Source organism: Podarcis liolepis, assembly GCF_965112155.1.
Source record: "Podarcis liolepis genome assembly, chromosome: 4".
NCBI lineage: Eukaryota > Metazoa > Chordata > Lepidosauria > Squamata > Lacertidae > Podarcis > Podarcis liolepis.
Genome location: NC_139558.1, coordinates 42,026,849 through 42,051,124, shown reverse-complemented (window position 1 = coordinate 42,051,124; position 24,276 = coordinate 42,026,849). Strand labels below are relative to the sequence as shown.

The 24,276-nt window shown below is 41.7% G+C and overlaps 1 protein-coding gene across 1 annotated transcript in view; it reads left to right on the top strand.

Annotated features, from left to right (window-relative positions):
* Positions 1 to 19,362, top strand: part of SCML2 (Scm polycomb group protein like 2) — a 44,292-nt gene extending 24,930 nt beyond the window's left edge. Inside the window, exons 8-15 of the mRNA XM_083501913.1 lie at positions 2,129 to 2,382; positions 4,273 to 4,405; positions 6,807 to 7,010; positions 9,137 to 9,319; positions 11,881 to 11,994; positions 12,883 to 13,164; positions 14,096 to 14,259; positions 16,327 to 19,362. Coding sequence (XP_083358039.1) covers positions 2,129 to 2,382; positions 4,273 to 4,405; positions 6,807 to 7,010; positions 9,137 to 9,319; positions 11,881 to 11,994; positions 12,883 to 13,164; positions 14,096 to 14,259; positions 16,327 to 16,452 — 1,460 coding nt within the window. The 3' untranslated portion in view covers positions 16,453 to 19,362. The remainder of the gene's footprint in view (positions 1 to 2,128; positions 2,383 to 4,272; positions 4,406 to 6,806; positions 7,011 to 9,136; positions 9,320 to 11,880; positions 11,995 to 12,882; positions 13,165 to 14,095; positions 14,260 to 16,326) is intronic.
* Positions 19,363 to 24,276: the final 4,914 nt, after the last annotated feature.

The following is a 24,276-nucleotide window of genomic DNA, read 5'->3' as shown; positions in this document are numbered from 1 at the left end:
CTCAGCTGAGATACCTCTGTACATGATACAGTTGTGTTGGCAGCTAGATTTCTTTGCTTGTCCTTTCACTCTTTCCAGATTCTCTGACCCCATGTAACCTTTGATCCCCTCCTCAAGAGGGGGTGGTTAAGGAAGTATGAGCAGGTGACTGATGGTCACTGTCAATAGAGCCCGCAGACAATATGTGAATTGCTTTAGCAGTCTCTCCCCTCCGCTCTGTTGCCCTCCCCCTTCCTCTTCCTCTTAAACCAACAAATGCAAATTGCTGCACCCTGATTTGCTCGTGCAAAATTTCAGTGCCCGCTGTCCAGGCAGTGTGGGCTTTGTTGCAGATCTGCTTTTTCAGTCTAAAAAAGCAGTCCTATGAGATTGGGTCTTGAACCTTACAAGTGGCTAATGTAAATGACATCTGCATCTCTGGAATATAAAGGTAGGAGACCTGTTTAAAGGAAATTGTTTTTATATAGCGTTCCAGCAGGGGCTCATTATTACTCCATTTGCAGCCTTTGTTCAGCAAGCACTATCCATCATTTATTCCAAAGAGCAGAAAGTTACTGTGTGTAAAAGCGTGTACCTGCTATTTTACAACCTGTGGCATTGAAGGGTGTTTTCTTTGTGTTTGTGAACTCTGCTGTCCTCTCAGATTTTTGCTGCACGTTAATCCATTGACATTTCAGTGGAGGCAGCGATAGACTGTAGCACAAACATGTTTAATCCAGATAACTGTTGTTTTGCAATGTGTGAGAGTGTGTGATGAAATTTGTGTTTGTGTGCAGTGAAATTACATTTTGTAATAAAACTTTTATTTTTCAGTTTTTACACCAGTGTTGATTTTCTGAACATGGGAATACATGGAGTTTAACTTCACACAAATGTACCTTTTTAGAAATGTTTCATTCTTGAACTGTAGTATAATACAAGTGGTTGATAACTTTTGAATGTGACAAAGAAGAAAAGCAACACTGTTTAGTTACCTAAAAACGTCTCCAGAACTATATAAAGCTGTATGAAAAAGAAAAGTCTAATCTGTAGGGTGTGGTCTAGTCAAACAATATACATAGGAGCTGTGCCAGATTTCATGTGTTAAAATTTTTTGTCACATAAATAAAATATATTTTTTATTTTCTATGAATGTGTTCTCTCTGTAGAATTTACCTGCTTTACACAAAAACAGACCATGCAACCTTGGTTATATCTTTCAAGCATAGTTTTCCAGTGTTTAATTGGTCCAAAATGGTGCCACAATTTTATTTTTGAAAACAAGTGTTTTCCCTTTCACATTGAAACAGCTGCATTTAGACATGGGCAGACATTGTTTTACCAACTGTGGGACTTTAAAATTACTTTGGGGTTTTTCTTGGATACAAAAAAAACAAGCTCAACGGAAACATCAAAACTACATTTATTTTGATTTGAAATATATATCTTTATAAGGGGGGGGGGAAAGCAATCTTATTCTGTAAGACACATGAAGGAATTGAATGGCATACTTCCTTGACCAAATGAAACCAATCACAGGAATCCACATGACTGGAAAGTCAAGGGGTAGAAGGCAGAATGATCAAAACTTTTTCAGTTAATCAGAAGCATGAATATATATATGATTTGCTGTTCAATCAGAAGCATGGATATATATATATATATGACTTGCTGTTCATAAAGAATTACCACAAATATTCTTGAACAAATTCCATTCATTTCAGTAGGGCCTGTGAAAGCAAAACTCCCAGCATGCTGTTAAGAAATTCCATTAAATTTCATTTAGGGTTTTTTTTTTGGGGGGGTGTGGAGCTCTTCTGTTATCTCATTATGTCCTAACTGGTGTTGCTAGAAAAGAAATCACATGGCCCAATTTTGTGCCTCTAGCAGCAGCTTGATGTACAGCAACCAGCTTTTCTTTGCATATGAAGATTAACATTACCCACTTGCATATTTCTGCATATCAAGCTTGCTGTCAGAAACACCACTTCCCTATCTGGTTTAAAAGTTAGCAGTCCTTGTTTCAGTTCAAAATCACTTGAAAATATCTTGTTGTCAACATACTTTGAAGTGTAATTGAACTTTTTAAAGAATACTGCTTCCTGAAGTGTATGCATTCTGATAAATGTATATTTGACTTCCTTCACAGTTTCAGGTACAAAGAATAATTCGAAACCTCAGACATCCCCTTCCAAAGTGACCCGGCGCTCAATGCAGTCTCCTCAGAAATCTGCTGTTCCTCCTTCTACATCAAGGGGAAGGAAGCCTAGCCGGGGAAAACCAGCGGCTCCACCTGCAGTCCCTAGGAAAGGCAGGTCTCCCAAAAACAACCCTGTAGCGAAAAACACATCTCAAAAAGAGAATCTCAAAAAAAGGAAAAAAGGCTTGAAACCAGGAAGGAAGGTGAGAGCAAATCTGTTTACCTTCACAATTGCAGTAGATGCTTTTTATGTTTCCCCAGCTTATTTTGTACTGATTTCCCCACCGAGTTTCTTTTTGAAATGTCCAATTGTGCAAGCAGTTTACTGGGTGTGTCGTATTGAACACAGCATCCTTTTCAAGGTCACACTCCCTTTGAAGGAGCACAGCTTCCCTGTTCAGCTCACAGCAGCTTGGGGGTAATTCTGGATCCATTGCGGTCACTTGAAGCTCAGATGGTCTTGGTGTCGCAGAGTGCCTTCCATCCGCTTTGGCTAGTGGCCCAGCTGCACCCTTACCTGGACAAGGGACAGCCTAACTTCTGTCATCTGTGCTCTGGTAAACTCTAGATTACTGCAGTGCGACTTCAGCTGGTGCTGACTTCAGCGGCCAGGTTGCTCACCAGGGCAAGATGGTTTGAACATAACAATGCCAATTCTGCCCTGGCTGCCAATTAGGTCCCAAGCTCAGCTCAAGGTGCTGGTTTTGACGTATAAAGTCTTACATGGCTCAGGACCACGATACCTCAAGGACCCCTTCTTCCCATCTAAACCACCCCATATCATGTAATCCTTATCTGAAGCCTTTCTTTTTGTGCCCCCTTCATGAGAGGTCTGAAGGGTGGGAACACAAGAACAAGCTTGTTTCTGTGGTGGCTCCCCACTTGTGGAATGCTCTCTCCAGGGAAGCTCACCGGCCACCTTCGTTGCGTATCTATAGGCGACAGGCAAAAACATTCCCCTTTTCTAGGCCTGTGACCAATAAAAAAAAATCTCTGGCCTTCTAAACAGGGGCGGGGCATTGTTTTTGTTTGTTACTATGTTATGTATTTTTGTGTTTTTATATTGTAAACCACCTTGTGATCCTCAGGTGAAGGGCAGTATAGAAATAACAATAATAAAAGGTGCAAACAATATATTTTATTGAATGTATTGGAGATAAATATATATATATTTAGATTGCTACATTTGCTGATACAGGGAGAGTGCACTTGGGAACATATTACTTTAGAGACCACTTTATCCCTTACCTACCTAGTAGACCTCTTCTTTTGAGCTGGACCTGCCCTTTTGTACATGTTATTGGTGAACATTTTAGGCCTTTGAGCTTCAAGTACTGTTTTAAAATCAATCCTTAGTTGTTGTCTTGACCTATTTTTGCTTTTTAAACTCTTTGACATTAAATCACCTTGATACTTATGTGAAAGAGATATTATTATTTCGTTAATTTCTGAACCACTTATTTGTCCTCAGCTACCCATTGCTACCCATTCAGTGTTAATCAATATGTGGTTGCCAAAATAAATATCCCTTTATTTAATTTCTTGTTGACTTTCTGCTTTAAAAAGAGCTCCTTCGGTGCAGGCTAACTTTACTGGCAATGATCACTAATTAAAGCATGCATTTTTGCCAGTGGTTGCAAGGACAGTGGCAAAGAAGAATATCAGCATCTGCCATCATTATCAATTAAAGTATCAGCAACTTTATTATCCATGGGAACTAGACATGCAAGTGGGATACAACTGGCTTACAATGCCTGAGGCTACCTGCACCTACCACTGTACGTAATATGGTAGCGATGTGTGAAGTAATCTTGAGCTGGCTCTTTATGTGCTGGCCAGTCTGAACGGATTATCTCATGTGGTTCCCTAGCTTGTGATGAGATTCTGCTGCTGATCCTTCTGGAGATCCCTTGAAAAACGGGTTGGGACTGGGAGTTGCAAAGATCTAGTCTTTATACTCTTCTGGCAGCATTCTACAGTTAAGAGAAATAAGATAGCTTGAGCAAATGGTGATCTGAAGGCTGTCTTCTGATAGGAAATTAACAGTTATATTTGTTTAAAATTTACGATAAATATATTTCTTCTTTTTACAGAAAAAAATCTTACCAGTGCAATCTCCAGTATTTCCTCCTCCCCTTACCTCTGCAAAAGTGGACAACAGCGCACCTCAGATACACAAAGATGGACCTAGTATCACTGGCGTAACAGCGGCTGTCATTTCAACAGGTAAAATGATCTATAGCTTGCATGTCTGTCTATATAAATCTTCTGGAGTACTGCTGGTTGGTTCCAGAGTCTCATGAAAGCACTAGTAAAAGTAAATGGATCGTGGATTGGGAGTGTGGGCCCAATAACTTTTCTTTTTTAAGTAGCATCTTTTACGGATGCATGAAAGTCCACTAAACTAGAAATGCAGGTAACTGGCCGCATAGTTTTACTTCTAGTTAGCATGTACACAGTAGTAATGGAAAATAAAATAAAATAAAAACAATAGGAAGTAGTAGTAGTAATTGGAAAATGAAGCTATGGTGTGTGCTACTGCTAACACCCTGTTCCCAAATCTCTCACTTGGCTTTCATTTCTTGCTAGACATTTCTTTCACTGCCTTCAGAGTTAGCAGCACTCTACCTGCACAAAATAGGCCTCCATTGGTCTCGGGTCTCTTCTTGTGTCTTGTTGCTTGGCTGAACAGTTTGCTTGTTACTTCCCTGCACAGGCTGAAGAAGTATCTGGCTCTGCCAGATATAAGAGCAGATTATTCCCCCAAAGCAGTATTCAAAGTGTCTCTGTGGCTTGGTCCTATTCTTTCTCCCCCTGCTCTGTCGTTTTTCACCATTTACCCATCTAACAACCATTCAGCTTTTCTGCAACCCCATTTCCTTTGCCTTCTAGATTTCCATGTTGTGGCTAACTCCCCCGTTTCACCCTCTGTTTTACTCTCCAGTACATATCCAGTCCTGAAAGTGTGTTTATTTGATCTTTTGCTTTCCTCGCCACCTTTCTTGTTTTGCTTTGAAATTCCTCTTTCCTCCTTTTATTTTTCATTCACCATGTTCATGTATTTTCCCTCCCCCCTGCCTTCTGATCTTATTTTTCCTTGCCTTAATTCTGACCTTCTGTTTTCCTGCTGCCTATACCCTACCTCTCATTTTTACTACAGTGGTACCTTGGTTTAAGAACAGCTTAGTTTATGAACAACTTGGATTAAGAACACTGCAAACCCGGAAGTAGGTGTTTTGGTTTGTGAACTTTGCCTTGGAAGCAGAACATGTTCCACTTCCTGTTGATTGTGTTCCATTTGTAAATCGAGTCCCCCGCTGCTATGGGAAAGCACGCCTTGGTTTAAGAACAGACTTCCGGAACGGATTAAGTTCATAAACCAAGATACCACTGTATTCCTCTTATCTTCTGTTTCTGTTTCTGCTTTTCTCTCATTCCATGTATCATGGGCATGCGGCAGTTACATCTCATCAACATCAATGAACTATATTTTCAAATGCATATGTTGAAGATTTTCGCACCATGAACACATTAATTTCCTGCCACATATTCAGTGTGACTTTACCAAGACACTTGTAGCCAACGTTCCCTATCCAAGTATGGGAAGAGTACCTTGATCTGGGGTTATTACAAAATATAGAAGGGAAGGAGCAGCATTTGCTCCTAAAGGCATATTTGTTAGCTCTGTAGTTCCGGAGGATAACAGGAAAAAGCAAGGAATGTGGGTATATAATTTGGCAAAGTCAGTTAGGCTTGTCTAGATGTGGCAAGTGCATGGACATTTGTGGTTTCACCACTACCTGTTGGAGTTGGAGGTTAAATAAAGCATATGGAAGTACCGTATTTTTTGCACCATAACCCTCACTTTTTTCCTCCTAAAAAGTAAGGGGAAATGTCTGTGCGTGTTATGGAGGGAATGCCTACGAGTGGCATGCCTACGGGTTTTCCTCCTCTAAAAACTACGTGTGTGTTATGGTCAGGTGCGTGTTATAGAGCGAAAAATATGGTAGTTTGTTTAGTGTAGGTAGATTTTACATAAAGGACATGGGTGGCACTGTGGTCTAAACCACTGAGCCTCTTGGGCTTGCTGATCAGAAGGTCGACGGTTCGAATCCCTGCAACGGGGTGAGCTCCCGTTGCTCTGTCCCAGCTCCTGCCAACCTAGCAGTTCAAAAGCACACCAGTGCAAGTAGATCAATAGGTACCGCTGCGACGGGAAGGTAAACACCATTTCCATGTACTCTGGTTTCCGTCAGTGTCTCATTGCGCCAGTAGCAGTTTAGTCATGCTGGCCACATGACCCAGAAAGCTGTCTGTGGACAAACGCCGGCTCCCTCGGCCTGAAAGTGAGATGAGTGCCACAACCCCGTAGTCGCCTTTGACTGGACCTAACTGTCTAGGGATCCTTTACCTAGTTTTTACATGCAGAGCATCAGCTCCTCTGTTCATCATCTAATTACAGTTTGGCTATTTGCAAGCTTTTGAAATAGATGAAATGTATAGAAGATGTTCATCCAGTCCATTCTCAATGAAAACTTTATGAAATATCATTTGGTCTGGAATGCATTGTTTGCAAATTCTTCTTTTTTAAAAAAAAATAATTGACATCCCTCCTTTTTTCTCTTAGTTTGTGTCTATGTTAACAAACACGGAAACTCTGGGCCTCATCTGGACAAAAAGAAGGTTCAGCAGCTTCCTGATCACTTTGGACCGGGTCCTGTGAATGTAGTGCTTCAGCAGGCTGTGCAAGCCTGTGTGGACTGTGCCTATCAATCAAAAACAGTCTTTGGATTCCTGAAGTCGGGGCACCATGCGGGAGAGATCATCACTGGTATTTTATTGGTTTTATTTTTATCTATAAATGGATTTATATCCCTTCTTTTTGCAAAGTCTCAAAGAAGCTAACCGTTAAATACAATCAAATGTCAATAAAAACGGAACGTAATAAAGCAGTATAATAAAAACAGCAGCAGAACTAATAAAACAAACCAGGAGGCTGTGAAGCATGTTTGATAATGGCAAAGCATACTTGGGTAGAATCCAGCAAATGAATGAGCAATAGTAGCAGGTTTTCTTAACTTATTAGTAAAATGTGATTCAGTTTCAGTTTTGGTGCAAAATCAAGACCAAAGATTAGTGTGGCACAATTGTGTAAATGACACACTTCATTTTATTTATTTGATCCCGCGGTAAATAAGGTAGAACTAGGTTTCTTTATGCTTACATTATCTAAACATTTTTTTTAATGGAAACCATGTTTATGCTGTTGTTTTATAGTAAAAGAGCAAAGAGTAAAAGACCTTGTGCTTTTTTCTTTTTTACATGAAGTGTTCCGAGCTACTCAGTTTAGCGTTCCCACTAAATGGATTTTTAACTGAGATGCTGTTGCTGCTATTCTTTTCCTATAATTATATTTTAGAAGTGTGGAAGGGATAGCATCTTTATTCCCTCACTGACCTGAGAGAAGATGTGTTGTTTAAATATTTCTCCAGTTCTAAATTAGAGGCTGCTGCTTGTCACTTTTCTCCTGGCAGAAGCAATCTTCAGGACACAAGTTAGCCTTAATTCATATGGCATTAAAAAGTGTTTGCCTTACTTTATTCTCCCTGTATTAATGCCAGATGAGGACAGCGAACTACGGTATGCCTAAACCTTCATTTCCCGCAGTATAACTTGTGATGTGCATACTGTGAACATCTTCTGTACGCAAGAGGAAATGTCAGTCTACTGGCATAGATTTAACAGTTAGATATCAGCTTCATTTGTAAGACCCCATTTATTGTACACAGGATGTTTATAGCTTTATGGGATGCAAGAAGTTATAGAAGACTTCAGCTGTTGGTGTAAATTAACGAGCCCTTGGTATTTATGAATACAAAGCAACATATATATAAAGTAACTTTTAAAGTGTCTTATAAAATGCAAGGAATGCCATTTGCCAGGCATTTTTACTCAGAGATCACAGGCATTTTTACTCAGAGATAATTCCTATTGAATTATTTGGGGCTTACTTTCAGGTCAGGTGGGCTGGGATTGCAGCCAGAGTTGTAGCAGTACAGCAGCCTCAAATTTTGCCATTGCGGGGTCTCTCTAGGTCTAGGTTAAGAAAACAACTGTCCAGCTATTTCCAAACATAAAACAAAGCAGAAGTTTCAGCTCTGCAGCGTTTGCTGTTGTCCTTGATTTAAGCAAAATACAAAACAGGGACAGTACCAGCAGTCAGCAGAACAGTTGCTACTCTGATGATTACAGGTAGCCCAAGTCCCACTCGTTTTGAGAAGGGGTCAAGGAGGACCAAAAGCTTCCCCTTACAAGCTACCTGCACCCGAGACACCAGCCCGGTTCACGTGTCATATTAAACCACGTGCAGGTACAGCGTGATGATGCATGCTGCTCAAGAGTTCCCATGCTGCTGCTGCTGAGCCACAGACTTAAGCAAAGCCAGTGTTTGGCTAGTCGGGTTGTTTCACCCTCTGGCTCACCGTTTGTTTCCTCCAAACAAACCACAGGCAGTAAGCCAAGAGAAAACCACAAGCCTACATTCTCATGACTCAAGCTAGATTAATTTTTTTCGTCGGTGGCGTAGCAGGGAAGAATTGTTTTGGGAACTTTTGAGCAACCTTTCATTCACATGAAAACCTTGATTTGTTTTGCTATGGTTCAGTGTGATATGGGAGCCAGGCCTTTGATGATAAATCTACAGCCGTATAACAAAACTTGCATCAGACTACGGTACTGCCCTTATTTAAAGATTAGCTTAACCGCAGTTACTCTGGATTAGCCAAGGGACAAATGTTCAAGCTTTGGTATTGAAATTGGCAAAGACAACACAAGCGTGGCAAAATGTTTGGCCTTCTTTTACCCCCTTTGTTTCTGTCAAACCGAGGGTCTTCCACCATAGGCACTGGTGTTTCAATCAATCCCACCGTGATTTGAGGTCTTCTTTTTACCCTATAGCCTCCTTTGATGGGGAGAAGCACGCCATCAGTCTTCCTTCTGTAAACAGTGCCTCGTTTGTCCTGCGCTTCTTGGAGAAGCTCTGCCACAGCCTGCAGTGCGACAACCTTTTCAGCAGCCAGCCTTTCAGCCCTTACATGGGAAGTGCATACAGCCCCACCGAATATGATAGAAACAAACCAGGTAATGCCCCCCCCCCGGCCACCCTGCATTTTTAGAAGTTAGGGTGTGTATTTAAAAAACAACAACAGTTGGATTTATATTTGTGAATATCAGTGTAAACTAATCTAGTGTGAGCCATTTTAAGTCGGGCTTAAGATGTGTTGTTTTTCTTTGCTGCCTGATACTATGTGTGCATAATCATAAGCAAGCACTGATAAATTCAATGGATTTTACAACCTTAAGTCTTAAAAGTAAACCTCTCTGGTGTAGCGTGGAATAAGAACTTAGGATTCTTGATTTTAAAAATAGGTTTTAGTGTCTTAGCTTGTTCCTAGATTTTGACATATACAGCAATAGACACTTATAAAGAAAAGCAGAATACTCCCTTGTGCCTTTTGTAGGCATCATCCTGGTCATTGGCCGTTGCAGAAAGAAAGCAAACCGATTTTGATAAGCAATTTGAAAATTTGACACTCCTCACCATCAAGCCTCATATTTATGCTGCTGGATTTTTGGTGTGGATTAAATAATTTTGGTTTTTGTCTCCCTCCCCCCCCATCAGATTTATAAAGGAATATTATTTATTTATTGCATGTATTAGAAATTGACCGTATATATTGTATACTTACCTGGGAGTAAGTCCCATTGAACTCAGTAGAACTTAACTTTTGGATAGCCATACATAGGATTGCTGTGTCAACATGAGATTATATATATTGCTTCCTCAGATAGCCACGTTCAGATGTTAATTGCGAGTTTGAATCTACCCAGTTTCACAGTTGTCTAGGCATTACATTATTACTTTATTTTCTAAAACTGCCTTTTCAGAAGGTTTTCTGTTAGACAACAGTGATTAAAAAAGCTGAGTTACTTCCTAAAAAAATGCTCAAACAGCATTTCCATCATGCATGCCAAATGTGCTATTTCAGTAACTCATCAACTGTCCTATGAAAGGTCCGTTATCCCTGTATGAATTACGTATATGAAACAAGGGGCTGAGAGAAATGTGGCCAAAAGCCTAAGGCCACTGAGGATGTGCATGACTGGGGAGAGATGGGAAGTGGTCAGATTTCCTGGCTCATTCTCTTTGTCACATGATACCCTTCCAAGCTTATTATTTCTGTACCCACAATTTTCAGGAGCTGAAATAGTTGAAGGCTGTGCTTTCACTATTTTTGAGAAACTGTAGTTTGGCATCTGCCATGGCCGTTAAAAAAAAGATGCACAGATGGTTAAGTATGCACATTTTAATCATTGCTTATTATGTCAATTGCTGCATGCTGCAATGAGCAAATTGACTGCAGTCCCTCTGTGATATACTGTGTTCCTTTTTCAGTGAAGAATACACCTTCTTTTCCCTGCTTTACGGGTGACATCAGGTGGAGAGTTCAGCTCCCCCTAATGACTGAAGGCAGAAATCACTGATCATATTTTTAGAAGCTTCTTATGTTCTCAGATCAGCCGTATTCTGCCTTTACCAAGTGTGTTCATGGCATGCATGCTCTCTCCATGATCTTTGCTTCTGGCGTATTACTGTATATAGTTTTGCTTTTATGGTTTGTGTGTCTGTTTAGTACCTCTAGTCTTTTCCTCCAGTAGTGTTTTTTAAAAATTATTTTTTACCTCAGTTGTGTCTTATCCTTCACTCTTTTCCTGCCCCTTGGTCAGCTCATTGCTAACTTTTTTTCCTTTTCTCCATTTGCCTCAGCTTTTTCCTATACCTCTGAACTTAAAAAGAGAGAGGGCCCTTTGGTTTCTGCTCTATATTTCACCTTCCTCTCTTCATGAGGACTCTGTCCATAGCCATCCCTCTGTCATGGTCAAGTTGTTCTCCATTTTGGTTTTACCTCCTTGCACCAAAATCCTAGCAAACATTTTGGGGCTTATGGTCTTGATGAACTAAGTCACCCCTTAGGCATGGCATCACACCTGACCTCTTCAGTGGACCCATTTCAGAGATCAGGTGCATCTGCCCAGGTCTCTTCCCTGGTAGCTTCTTCCCTGGTAGCTTCAGGAGTCAAATCTTCAGAAAGAAGCTCCTCTTGGACAGTTACCATCTTGGGTGCCAGCTCTGGAAGCGCCCTATCAACTTCCTAGAGCTTGGTCTTTCTAATGGCTTTCCGTTAGAGAACTGATCTGAGAACACAAGGGAACACCAAAAGCTTCTACAAAACTGAACAGGGATTTCTGCCTTCAGCTACTGGGGGGGGGGGGGGATAAACTTTACACCTAATGTTATCAGCACATGCATGGGGAAAGAGCCCTTCATGAATACCAAATGGTATCATCGTAACTGTTTTCTCCAATGACAGCGCTTTGGAACGATTTATGCAGAGGAGCACATACAGGGAAGTGGTTACACCAGAATGGAAGATCAACATACATTTTTGCATAGAAACGTTTATGAGCAAGGTATTCACAGATCCATGCAATGTAGAAAAACCCACAAGGGTCCCCATAGGTGTTTTTTCTACAGGAACCAGCCCAAAGCATTTCCCCAAAGGAAATGTAGGGACTACATAAGGCAATTAGAAGTGGGTGGTTGTTGTTTTTTAAAGTGAATCCTTTTCCCCCTCTCCCAGCAAAAGAGGAAATCTCTGACAACAGAAGTACAAAGCGATATTCCCAGGATTCGCCGTCCTATACTGCCCCCCTGTCTCCTAAACTACCAAGGACTGAAGCTCATCCCTCAGAAGGTAACTATTGTTATATTTCTTTACAAAAGAAGCACTGCATTTCTAGGCAGTCTAGCCCAAGAGCACATATACCCAAAACCCACATAATAGAATGCATGGCTATGTTTCCCCTCCGTTGTCAGAGGCTGTTGCGCTCGGGTCGTCCTTGCAAGCTTCCCATGGGCATCTGGTCACTGACCGCAGCATGCTGGACTAGATGGGTGACTGGCCTGATTCAAAAGGGACTCTTCTTGTTTTCTCATGCAGTCCAGGCTTGTACTAGATTCCGTGGCAGGCACACCCAGCTTGGAAGGATAGAGGGAAATATTCAACACACAAATAACACACTAGGCTACTTCCTCAGGACTGCACTATACGGTGTGGCTCACTGATTTCAGTGGGTTTACATCTACATATATTGTTCAGTACTAGGACAGGCAAAACAAACTGCACGTTGATTCTAATGAAAACTGGAGAAATGAATATGTATAAGCAGTTTCCTTACTCACCAATTCGTAAATTACAGCCCAAATCCATACACATCTGGGATTACTGCCACTTCTACAGGAGCCCTTTTCTCTGAAATCACCCTTGTTTGTGTATTTTGTATGGGGAATCTAGTTACCATATAGGCACAGTTCCTCTTCTGTGTCTTTTCCACTATAATCTGGGGAGAGATGGTGTACTGGCACTAAACAGCATCAGTGCAGATGGGGAAAATGCTGTCTTGTTCGTGTCTTTGAATGGAGGGAGCCCTAATTAGAATACCAGCCCTTTTTACAGCAAAGTATTTGTAGACATAGCTCTTTTTTTCAAAAAAACAAAAACCCAAACCACCCTATTCTCAAGGATATTGCCATAATACTTCCTAATGTAAATGCATTATTTATGTTAAATTACTTTATACAGCGGAAACCTTGCCAAGTGAAGAAAATGGCACTTCCAAAGAACACAGATTTTCAGAGGACTCAATGGATTCTGCACTTAATTTAGTCAATCCCGCAAGCCCTAGCTGCCGGAATTCCACTGAATATCGAACCTCAGGGAGTGCAGCCTATTACAGGAATTCTCTTCCGCCAGTGACTGCTACCTCAAACACAGCACCAATTCTACGGAGATTGTCGTCAAGTTCTGCTGGGAACAGCAGTTACTATGAAGTCAACAGGAACAGGCTGCAGAGGAGGATTGAAGGTACAGTCTAGTTCTTTAAAAGTTCATGCTCTGTTCTATCTTCTTAACAATATATAAACTCATATATTACTGCTTTTTTTCTTGCCTTGTTGAACAAAAACTAGTTTATAAAGCTGGTTCTGAACATGCTTTGATATGCAAGGATTTGAAAAAAAAAGTCAAAACTTGCAAAGTTATCAGACATGCCGGAAATCAAGTTAGCCACCCAATCTTGCTCTGTAGAGATTCCTCATGCTGTAATGTCCTCCCTCCTGAGTTTATAAGGGATTGGCTGGTTGTAGGTCGCTGAAGAGCCATTTCTGAAATGTAGGAAAAAATCATGCTTGAAGATTCCTGTCTTCCTTAACAGTGTTTTAGGTATTTCCTCAACTCTCCTTGATATCTCAGAAGTTGGTAGGTAGTTAATTCTCAGTTGTCACTTCTATTCTTGAACCTGCTGTACCTTAAATATAGTGTGGTGTAATCTGTATTATTCAGGCCTTCCTAACCTATGAAAGTCTGGCCAGAGGAGCTAATTGTTGCATTTCACAAATACCAGTTCACTCTTCTCTTTTCTGTAGGCAGAACATCAAGTGTAGTGGAGCCTTAAGAGCAAACATATGTGATCTTTTATAGATATACAATGTCACCATATGGTATTTTCCCTCTTACCACCCTTCTTAATTAACCAGTAATGCTGTCAGGTATATATTTAACCACAGCATGAATAATAATAAAAAGCACTAAGTATTTTCAGATTATTATTAAATATAATCCTTCTTATATGGAGAGCCACTCACAATGAATGGCAGGGAAGGATCGCCATGTGGTAATTTGCCCCCTCTTATTTATAAATGGAAGCCCAAGAACTTGGTGTTGTGTGTCCAAAATGAGCTGGTTATACAAATGGCATTTCCACCTTCCTCAGTTTCTTGATTTTTTAATATTTAAGCTGCAAGCTCCACAACAGGACCCGACCTCAGCACGCTAAAACGAGAACCCTCCCGCGTACCCAGTAAGGATCCTTCTATGTGGTCGATAGATGAAGTCATGCGATTTGTGAAAGAAGCTGATCCTCAGGCATTAGCACCTCACGCAGAACTCTTCAGAAGACACGTAAGGAGGCTGTTTCCTTATATTACAACATTTAATCTATTGTACTAAAGGACCCCTGACCATTAGGTCCAGTCGTGACCGCCTCTGGGGTTGCGGTGCTCATCTCGCTTTATTGGCCGAGGGAGCCAGCGTACAGCTTCTGGGTCATGTGGCCAGCAGTGCACAAACCAGAGCAGCGCACGGAAACGCCGTTTACCTTCCTGCCGGAGCGGTACCTATTTATCGACTTCCACTTTGACGTGCTTTTGAACTGCTAGGTTGGCAGGAGCAGGGACCGAGCAATAGGAGCTCACCCTGTCGCGGGGATTCAAACCGCCGACCTTCTGATCGGCAAGTCCTAGGCTCTGTGGTTTAACCCACAGCGCCACCCGCATCCCAGTCTATTGTACTACATGAGAGTAAAAAAACTTTGGCACAACCTTTGAGAAATTTTGGGGTTTTTTCCAGGGACACAAACCATTTTGCTTTTTAAAAACAAACAAAAAACAACAACAAACCTATAGCAAGCTCACTTGAAGCCATCCATTGTGATGAATCACATTCTCTGTTGGGTTCTTCACTACAAATGCTTGTTATTTCTCAAAGTAGAAGTCGTCTCTATTAGCCTGTGAAGCATGACCCGTTATTGTGTAATTCTCTGGCAGCCCTCTGGAGACTACATAATCTCTGCATTTTGTTTTTATTTTGTCAGGCAATAACTTTCCAGTCCTTTCTAGTCCCAACAAAACTTATATTTCATAAAATTTATATTGTTAAAAGCATACACCATCCAAGCAGGCATTTTTGGTAGGACACATTTAAAGGTCTTAAAATCATTTCCTAGCTCAAATTGAAATTGGTTCCCAGTTTGAGGCTATAGCTGACTGACTCCCACTACGAAAAGATGAGGCTGCTGGACAGACTCTTAGGCCTTGGGGTTGTTGATGCTGGTTTTTTGTATCTTTATTTTAGATCATGTTGTGATTTATTCGGAAATGGTTCAGTTTGGTTTTGCATATTTTAATGTTTTATTTATTATTTTTGACTACTTTTGTTAGGTTGTGGTTGAGGGTTTTTTCCCCATGTTGTAAACTGCCTTAAACATGAACTCTGGAAAGGCAGCATACAAGTAAATTATTTCCCTGCAGAACCCTTCCAATAATTTAGAATTTTCTGTGGCCAAAATTCAGTGAAAAGCCATTTCTTTTGCTTGGCAGGGTTTCTGCTATATAAAATAATTTAACACAAATAGTGCATTTACATTCGGCAATATCCTTGAGAATAGCTTTAAAAAAAGCTATGTCTACAAATACTTTGCTGTAAAAAGGACTGGTATCCTAATTAAAGGTAAAGGACCCCTGACAGTTAAGTCCAGTCGTAGACGACTGGGGTTGCAGCGCTCATCTCGCTTTACAGGCCGAGGGAGCCGGCGTTTATCCGCAGTTTTTCCGGGCCATGTGGCCAGCATGACATAAGCCGCTTCTGGTGCAATGGAACACCGAGACCAGAGCAGTGCACGGAAACGCCGTTTACCTTCCCACCAGAGCGATGCCTATTTAACTACTTGCACTTTTGGCGTGCTTTTGAACTGCTAGGTTGGCAGGAGCAGGGACCGAGCAACGGGAGCTCATCCCATTGCATGGATTCGAACCGCCAACCTTCTGATTGGCAAGCCCAAGAGGTCCAGTGGTTTAGACCACAGCGCCACCCACGTCCCTTGGTATCCTAATTAAGCTTCACAAATAGAAGTGCTCCTTCCATTCACAGACGTGACGAAGACCCTAGGTCAGCCTTTTCCAACCTTGTGCCCTCCAGATGATTGGGATTACAGCTCCCATCAGTCCCTGCCAGCACAGGTGTTCTGGAGGGCGCAAGGTTGGCAAAGACTGCCCCAGATCATAATTTATCATTCTCTTTATGATGTTTCTCCAAGGCTGTACTCTATAACCTACTATATCTTGTTTAGCTTATTACACGCAGATGCACATTGTTTCATGCAAGCCTAGTACTATTTTTTCTTTCCTTTTCAAGGATTCTAGACCAAGATATTACCAGGTGGTTAATCCTTATTGTGTGCTCTTTCCACAGGAAATTGATGGAAAGGCTCTCTTGCTACTGAGGAGTGATATGATAATGAAATACATGGGACTGAAGTTGGGGCCTGCACTAAAGCTGTGCTACCACATCGAGAGACTTAAGCAAGGGAAATACTAGGCAACTGATGCACAACTATAATGTCACATGTTTATTGGACAACCTCTCAGGTTCATCAAGATGGGGGAAGGCACAATACAGCGGGAACTTTGCCTGACTGAGCATCTTAGAAATGGGCAAGAGATGGTCCATTCACTTCAGAAAAACAAGTTTCCAGCAGATCGTGTCCAGTGTTCCATTCACCGTGCAGTCCTAAACTGTCACTGGTTTCCAGAAGTTTCTTCCCCACAATATGAAATTTGTTGTCAAGAGAAAGTAGTTACATTTTTGTATTTACAAAACTTTCAAGGTGCAGGGAAAGGCAGTGCCATGGGTATTTACATGGGACGTTCTAAATATATTTGCAACCATTTGGCTTCAGCTGGTGCATTTTCATTCAGAACCAAAACAGCTGAATTTCCAAAGGAATTAAAATATGCTATCAGGATCTTAACATTCCTTGTTTTTGCAAAGGTGACTGAATTAATAATGCTAAACGGGAAAAGGTATTAATGTCTGCAATGAGTTCACTTCTCAGTTAACATCCTGATACTCCAGGAGATCACTATTCAGTTATGCTACATAGGTTTCCACAAAGGGAATAGCCATATGAAATGTTCTGTATGTGTGCGCGCTGTGTGTTTAAAAACAAAAGAAAGCTTTTGTAAAGAGTTTTAAATTATGAGGGGAATTTTTGTAGTGTTGACAATTTAAGCTGGCAGTATTTCTTTTTCTTTTTTTGAGAAGGAAGTTCTCGTGGCTGATTTGAACAGCCAACTTTTCCAGGTGAGTGAACAAATTTCCTCCTTGCTCACTGGAACCTGTGCCACCTATCATTTTGAATCATTCCGTCTCTGTGGAGCTTAACATGAACATAAAACGTTCATGCGCTTGTATATTTGTGTGTGAGTATGATACATGCGTCTGTGCTGTACATAGTGTTCATTTTTTTAGAAAGTCTTTTAAAAGGTACTTTTGCACTGTGACAGATGACAAACTGTAGAGATAAAAGTTTTACCAGTAAAAACAAGAAAAACCATGCACAATCCATTTTGGCCTCTGTTTACAGATTGTTATGCGCAGTATGAGGCTTTGTGAACACTCTGCTGAGCACTATGATCATTTCTTGACACCCATTCAACTACAGGCTTCTTGCTGCAGGACAGGGTGGGGAGGGGAAGAAAGGGGCCTATATCCATTTCCTCTATCACTCCAAATCTCAGATGATTTCATGCTTTCAGGCCTGACTGCACTGAAGTCTGTTAGGTTCTGTGAAATCCAGCAAGTATTTCTGCACGCAGCTCTAGTACTGGACGCACGGGTCTGAACTCCACAAAGCACCTTTTGCTGCATGTGGATCACCCTTGCTGGATGAAAGTGAATGTGTCTTCTTGCTGTTATTGACTTAACACCTGTCTGCTTTGCTTTCCATTTCTGGAGGGATAAGAAACAATCAAAGGACAGGTGGATTCACGCAGGGGAGTGTCCCTGTACTATGCAATATTTTGGATTTTCATCATGTCGTGCTGAGCCATTTTGTTCTGGGAAGATTTCTGGAAAAAAGGTGTGGTGACTTTTTTTTGTTCTGAATTTCTATCTTGCCCTCAGCTTCTTTTAAAGTAGAAAAAAATGACAATTTTAACAAAGAAGTTGAACTGCACATGGATGTGTGTGTGTATTATACACTTTGGTGCTGTTTCTATAAGCTACAAGAAGTGCTGATAGTAAAACATTTTACTGTCACTGCCAATATCATATCAGGGACAATTGTGTACATTTGCTGTGTAGGAAATGGAATGTACTGTATGTAATAGTACAAGTGATGATAGGGAAGATGTAGTCCAAAAAGGAAGGTAGATTTTATATTTCTTATTGCCTTTTTTATATCAAATGTGTCTAGTTAAAGAAAGTATTTTTACACATTACTCATTTGAAAATGCCTTGCTTGCTGGTATACTAGTATTACTCAGGTTTAGCAAAAAGTACCGCAAAGTCTCAAAACAATTTCCAGTCTTAAGTATTTCTTTAAATCACTGCAATATGATTTAAATGAGTTCACTTCAGAGGTGTGTTGTATTTTATAAACAGCCTGATGTTAATATTTGTTGTGTCTGCTAAATAGTTCCCTCTATTAAGTGTACAAACCATTATACCAGCCCAGAATGGCTTTGGAACTGTGCCACACAGCTCTTGCAGATGTTTGGAATTGAGCTGCAAGGGCTGCAATATATTTTATGAAATTAATCTTAATGAAAAATAGATGCATGACATGGGTATTGTGATAGCAAATACTTGGCATTTATGTTGGTGGCTGCAGTCTGTGAGACCCCCACACATTTTTTCTGCAGTTTTTGGCTAAGTGAAATTTACACATACTAAAAAAATTACCAAATTTATCCACACTTTTAAATCAGCGATACTTGGACAAACTTTTTGCTTTTAATGTGGCAATTCTGAATGCTGTTAATACAAACTAGCATGTGGAAGAGAGACACTGTAAAATACAATGTGTATTCTAATAAGTGTGGCTTATTCCACCCCACGATAGAGAATATTAAAAAATAGATTTGAATATGGAGAAAACCCCAATCTTGCATGCATGTGGTTATTTTTAGCCGTCAACTGGAAGAACAAGTATCTTATAGTTCAACTCATTTTATTTAACCTACAGTTGGTTTTAAAATGTTTTATACAAATATTTTAGCCTCCTTCATGCATTTTGGGAGTGTGGTTTTTTGCCATTAAATAGGGGAAAGGGTGTGCATTGCATTGTGTACACGAAACAAGAATGCCATACTGAAACTTAACCTTGTACTATATATATAGCATGATATCAAACTCTTATCAAGTGTTTGTAACAGAATATATATTTTAATTATTTTCAACTGGATGTTTTCATCTACGCAGAAAATAAAACATGTTCAGTGTTTACATGTTAGTTTTTTATGATATCAGCTGTACCTGATTTATGCAAGTAAATGTGTAATTGTACAAAGTTCTAACACAGTAAAGGTAAAGGTACCCCTGCCCGTACGTGCCAGTCGTGACCGACTCTGGGGTTGCATGCTCATCTCGCTTAAGAGGCCGGGAGCCAGCGCTGTCCGAAGACACTTCCAGATCACATGGCCAGCGTGACGAAGCTGCTCTGGCGAGCCAGCACAGCGCACGGAAACGCCGTTTACCTTCCCGCTATAAAGCGGTACCTATTTATCTACTTGCACTTAGGGGTGCTTTCGAACTGCTAGGTGGGCAGGAGCTGGGACTGAACGATGGGAGCTCACCCCGTCGCAGGGATTCAAACCGCCAACCATACGATTGGCAGGTCCTAGGCACTGAGGTTTTACCCACAGCGCCACCCGCGTCCCCTCTATACACAGTACCAGACTACTAATGGTGCTTCAATTAGCTAATAGTTGAATTAGAGCGAGCCTTTCAAACAGACTATGTCATCTCTGCATTGAGCCCTGAACTACTTAACAAGACACACACAATTTCTCTTTCGCCAATTCTATATCTTGCCGCAGCACTAGATGTGAAGATATTATACAGACCTCTATCACCAAATCTCACCAGTAAAGGACAGGTCCTTTGTGACACATATAGAGTTGAATACTTTCTGTACCAGGGGGGTTGCTAATGGTCTTAACAAGAAGCTGTTGAGATGATAAGGCTTGCCTTAAACCATGCTTTAAGAAAAACATACCGTATTTTTTGCCCTATAGGATGCACTTTTCCCCCTCCAAAAATGAAGGGAGAATGTGTGTGCGTCCTATGGGGCGAATGCAGGCTTTCGCTGAAGCCTGGAGAGCGAGAGGCATCGGTGCGCACCGACCACTTTCGCTCTCCAGGCTTCAGGAAGCTGTCCGCAAGCCTTGGGAGCCCGCGGGAGTTCCCGCCGGGCTCCCACGGCTTGCGGAGAGCTGCCTGTTCTGGGGGCTGGGGTCGGGGGAAGCTCAGGCTTCCCCCGCCCCAGCCCCGCGCCTGGGGGAAAAAATAATTTCCCCCAAAAAACACTAGGTGCGCCCTATGGGGCGAAAAATACGGTACGTTTTTGCATAACTGTGTGTGTGGTTTTTTATCAGAACAAGCTAAAATATGAGGTAAGGTATTCTGTTGGCCAATGCTTTAAACCAAGTAGACCTTGAGCAAAGAAATACAGAGGGAGCATTGGTCCAGTACTTGAACTCAACATGAGAGAAGATGAGTGGCTATAAACACTGAAGGGAAGGTGGGAGTTTCAGTCTCTTATTTCAAGAAAGAAAGGCACTTAAAAAAATAAATCAGTAAAAATCTTTTTGACTGTCACCCACTGAATTAAAGGAATATCTGCTGTGGTTTTGTCACCATAAACAGACCCATACAAATAATGTCCAAGTTCATTCCAGCCAACATCTAGCAACATGGTTGGTATTCAAAATGCTTAATTGCCCATCTCCAGCCTTAGAAATATAGCAAGGCATTTCTTACACAGAGTTATTTAATAGGCCTCAACAAAGGGATTCCTCTGCCCAGACATGGGGTGGCTGTAGTGAGATCTAAACATTAAGTATTGTGTCCCTCTTTAAAATGTCGCAGTGACCGACTTGTCTCCTTTCAGAAAATCTCACCTGAATACACATGCCCAGTTTCATACTTGGAACTACTGCTCATGGGTTCAAAATGGTTGCTGACCTGTGATCTAGCATTCCAAAAAGTCCATTCACACACATCTACACTTTGTTTTTACTGCTGGGGAGAGGGAAGGAGATGCCAAGTTCAGATTTCCATGTAAAGGTAAAGGACCCCTGACAGTTAAGTCCAGTCGCAGATGACTCTGGGGTTGCAGCACTCATCTCACTTTACAGACCGAGAGAGCCAACGTTTGTCCACAGACAGTTTTCCCCGGTCATGTGGCCAGCATGACTAAGCTGTTTCTGGTGAAACCAGAGCAGCGCACAGAAACGACGTTTACCTTCCCACCGGAGCGGTACCTATTTATCTACTTGCACTTTGACGTGCTTTTGAACTGCTAGGTTGGCAGGAGCAGGGACCGAGCAACGGGAGCTCACCCCATCTCAGGGATTTGAACCGCCGACCTTCTGATCGGCAAGCCCAAGAGACTCAGTCTCTTTAGACCACAGTGCCACCCGTGTCCCCTCAGATTTCCATACACAAGCATTTAAATGTTTTTGGGCTTTCCTGGAAAACTGGTTTCGGGGCTTGACTCACCTCCAGCACACCTTGTGGAACCACTTGCATGCCCTCCAGCGAGATCAATGGATGTTTTCTCTAGGATCCCTGAAAGAGACACTGTTCATGCCCACCTCTCTCGCTCTCTCCCCAGAGAGAAAGCAGAATACTGTAGTGAAGAAACTTTAAATTATTGAAGGTGCACCAAAGCAAATGAGAGTCAAGTCCAGCAGTTACAACACATGAGATGCAGCCCTGGATCCCTTCCCAGTGCCACAGAGGAATTGCCAACATGATTGCAAGGCTCTTCACCCACCCCCAAATACTGCAACTTGTTTGGGTTGCTTATACAATCCCGACTGCATTTATAGTCTCTGATGACACTCGTAAAAATGGCAGTAGTTAAAAACAAAGGTAGCAGCATTACCTGTGGTAATCAGACAAATCAAATTGACAAAAACAACCCCAATCCTATTATCAAGTAAAAGAACAGCAAAACAACACACAATGCCACAACAGCAAAGAGCCAAAATGACAACCCCAAACTCACCAGCAGAAGACCCGGTTCTGCTGAAACAGTTACACCTTTAGATGGCAGTAGAACACTGACCTTTTTACCTCATCCAAACTGTTGGTGCAGTAAATTCCACATAGGCGGTGTTGTCGCAGAGAAAGTCGTCTTCCGCGTTGCCACCAACTCTGCCTCTGGATTTAGTGGCACAAGCAATATTTCTATTAAAAAACAGTAAATTCACAGAGGAGGTGGGCAGTCCTCCCAAGCTGTTTAGGGCTTTTGAAGTAATAACTAGCATTGCAAATTGCATCTAAAAATAGTGGAATGACCAATATATCTGGTAACATGATTCTAAGACTAGGCCCCAGTCATGAGTCTTGCTGCAGGATTCAGCGCTAACCAAAGTTCCCAACTGGTCTTCAAGAGCTGCCCCACAAAGCATGCATTACAGCAGTCCAATCAAGATTTAACTAATAACATGTCTGATTGTGGTCTGACTGCACCAGAAAAGGACACAGCAGCTGAAACAACAAAAGCACTCGAGCTAAGATCACCATGTGAGCATCTAGAAGAAACCCAAGAGCTCTACCAGCCTGCAAACGTGAAATTTTAAGGGCAGCCTAATTTGGAGTAGGCTGACAATTCTATCCCTGGTGTGGTCATCCTGTCCATCCCTGACTGCAAACAGATTCAGAGCGTCCACAACCTCCACAGAATGAGAGAACAAAAGAGAAGACAAAGCCTGGCGTCATCCACATCCTGACAGCCACCCACTCCATAACACCAGGCGCCTCTACTCAGTGATGTGGAGTACACATTTTTAAAAAGCACTAGGGGATAAAATGGAACCCTGCACGACACCATAAGTCAGTGACCAAGACATCGATCAAAAGCCCCCGCCAATACCACCTTCTGAAACATGTCCTGGAAAAACCACAAAGCACCACAATCCCCGAAATCCCTATTCAGAGACAACACAAGCTTGAAGAATAACGGCATTGAAGCTGCTTGGAAGGTCCGATATAACAAATGTTGTTGCACTCCCCCTGTCTTGTCCCCACATAGACCTAGGGGACTTTTCATTTTATGTTTTTCCATATTTGTATGCCTAGCTTTTGTTTGGTTAAAGAAAAAGGTAAAGGGACCCCTGCCCATTAGGTCCAGTCACGAACGACTCTGGGGTTGCAGCGCTCATCTTGCTTTACTGGCCGAGGGAGCCAGTGTACAGCTTCCGGGTCATGTGGCCAGCATGACAATGCCGCTTCTGGCGAACCAGAGCAGTGCACGGAAACACAGTTTACCTTCCTGCTGGAGTGGTACCTATTTATCTACTTGCACTTTGATGTGCTTTTGAACTGCTAGGTGGGCAGGAGGCTGGGACTGAGTAACGGGAGCTCACCCCGTTGCGGGGATTCGAACTGCCGACCTTCTGATTGGCAAGTCCTAGGCTCTGTGGTTTAGACCATAGCGCCACCTGCGTCCCTGTATGGTTAATGAAATACAAATTGCCTGTCATTGGGCAAACTTGCACATAAACGTGTACATTAGGAGAAACGCACACTAAAATGATGGCAAAATTGAAGGGAACCAAACAGATCTAGAAATGCGGCAAAGCCAACTTACAAGTTTGGAGACGTAAGAAACAGAGAAAAGTGGAAATTGTTAGCTTCCGTACTTCTAAGTGTATAGAAGATCCCCACCCCACCCCCACCCCAAGGCCATTATTTTGCATCTAATTCTAGTCAGTGGATTCCAGGGATCTGGGAGGAAAAAACCCCAAGGATACCTAACAACCTGATGCCTGTTCAACCTTGGTCTATATTACTACACAGAGGGTGGGAGATGCAGCTTGTCCTCACCCACTTTCAAACAGAAGTTAACTTTCTTTTTACAGAACGGATGGATATACTTGTTGGACTATGCAAATGCAGTTTTGCTATAATATTAACATTCATCTTTCAGTCTGCATAGTTCAAAACGCATCATTGCTAAAAATGTGATGAAGAGTGCCAAGGGTAAAACTGGGTAATGAGCTTCGATTATTTCAACAGCTCAAGAACACGGCAAGTCAACAGCTATACAAGTTTCCAGACTTGTACCAAACCTTTCTGGACCCAGAGTGCAAATCATATATAAAAAAGTACAAAATACCGCAACCAAAC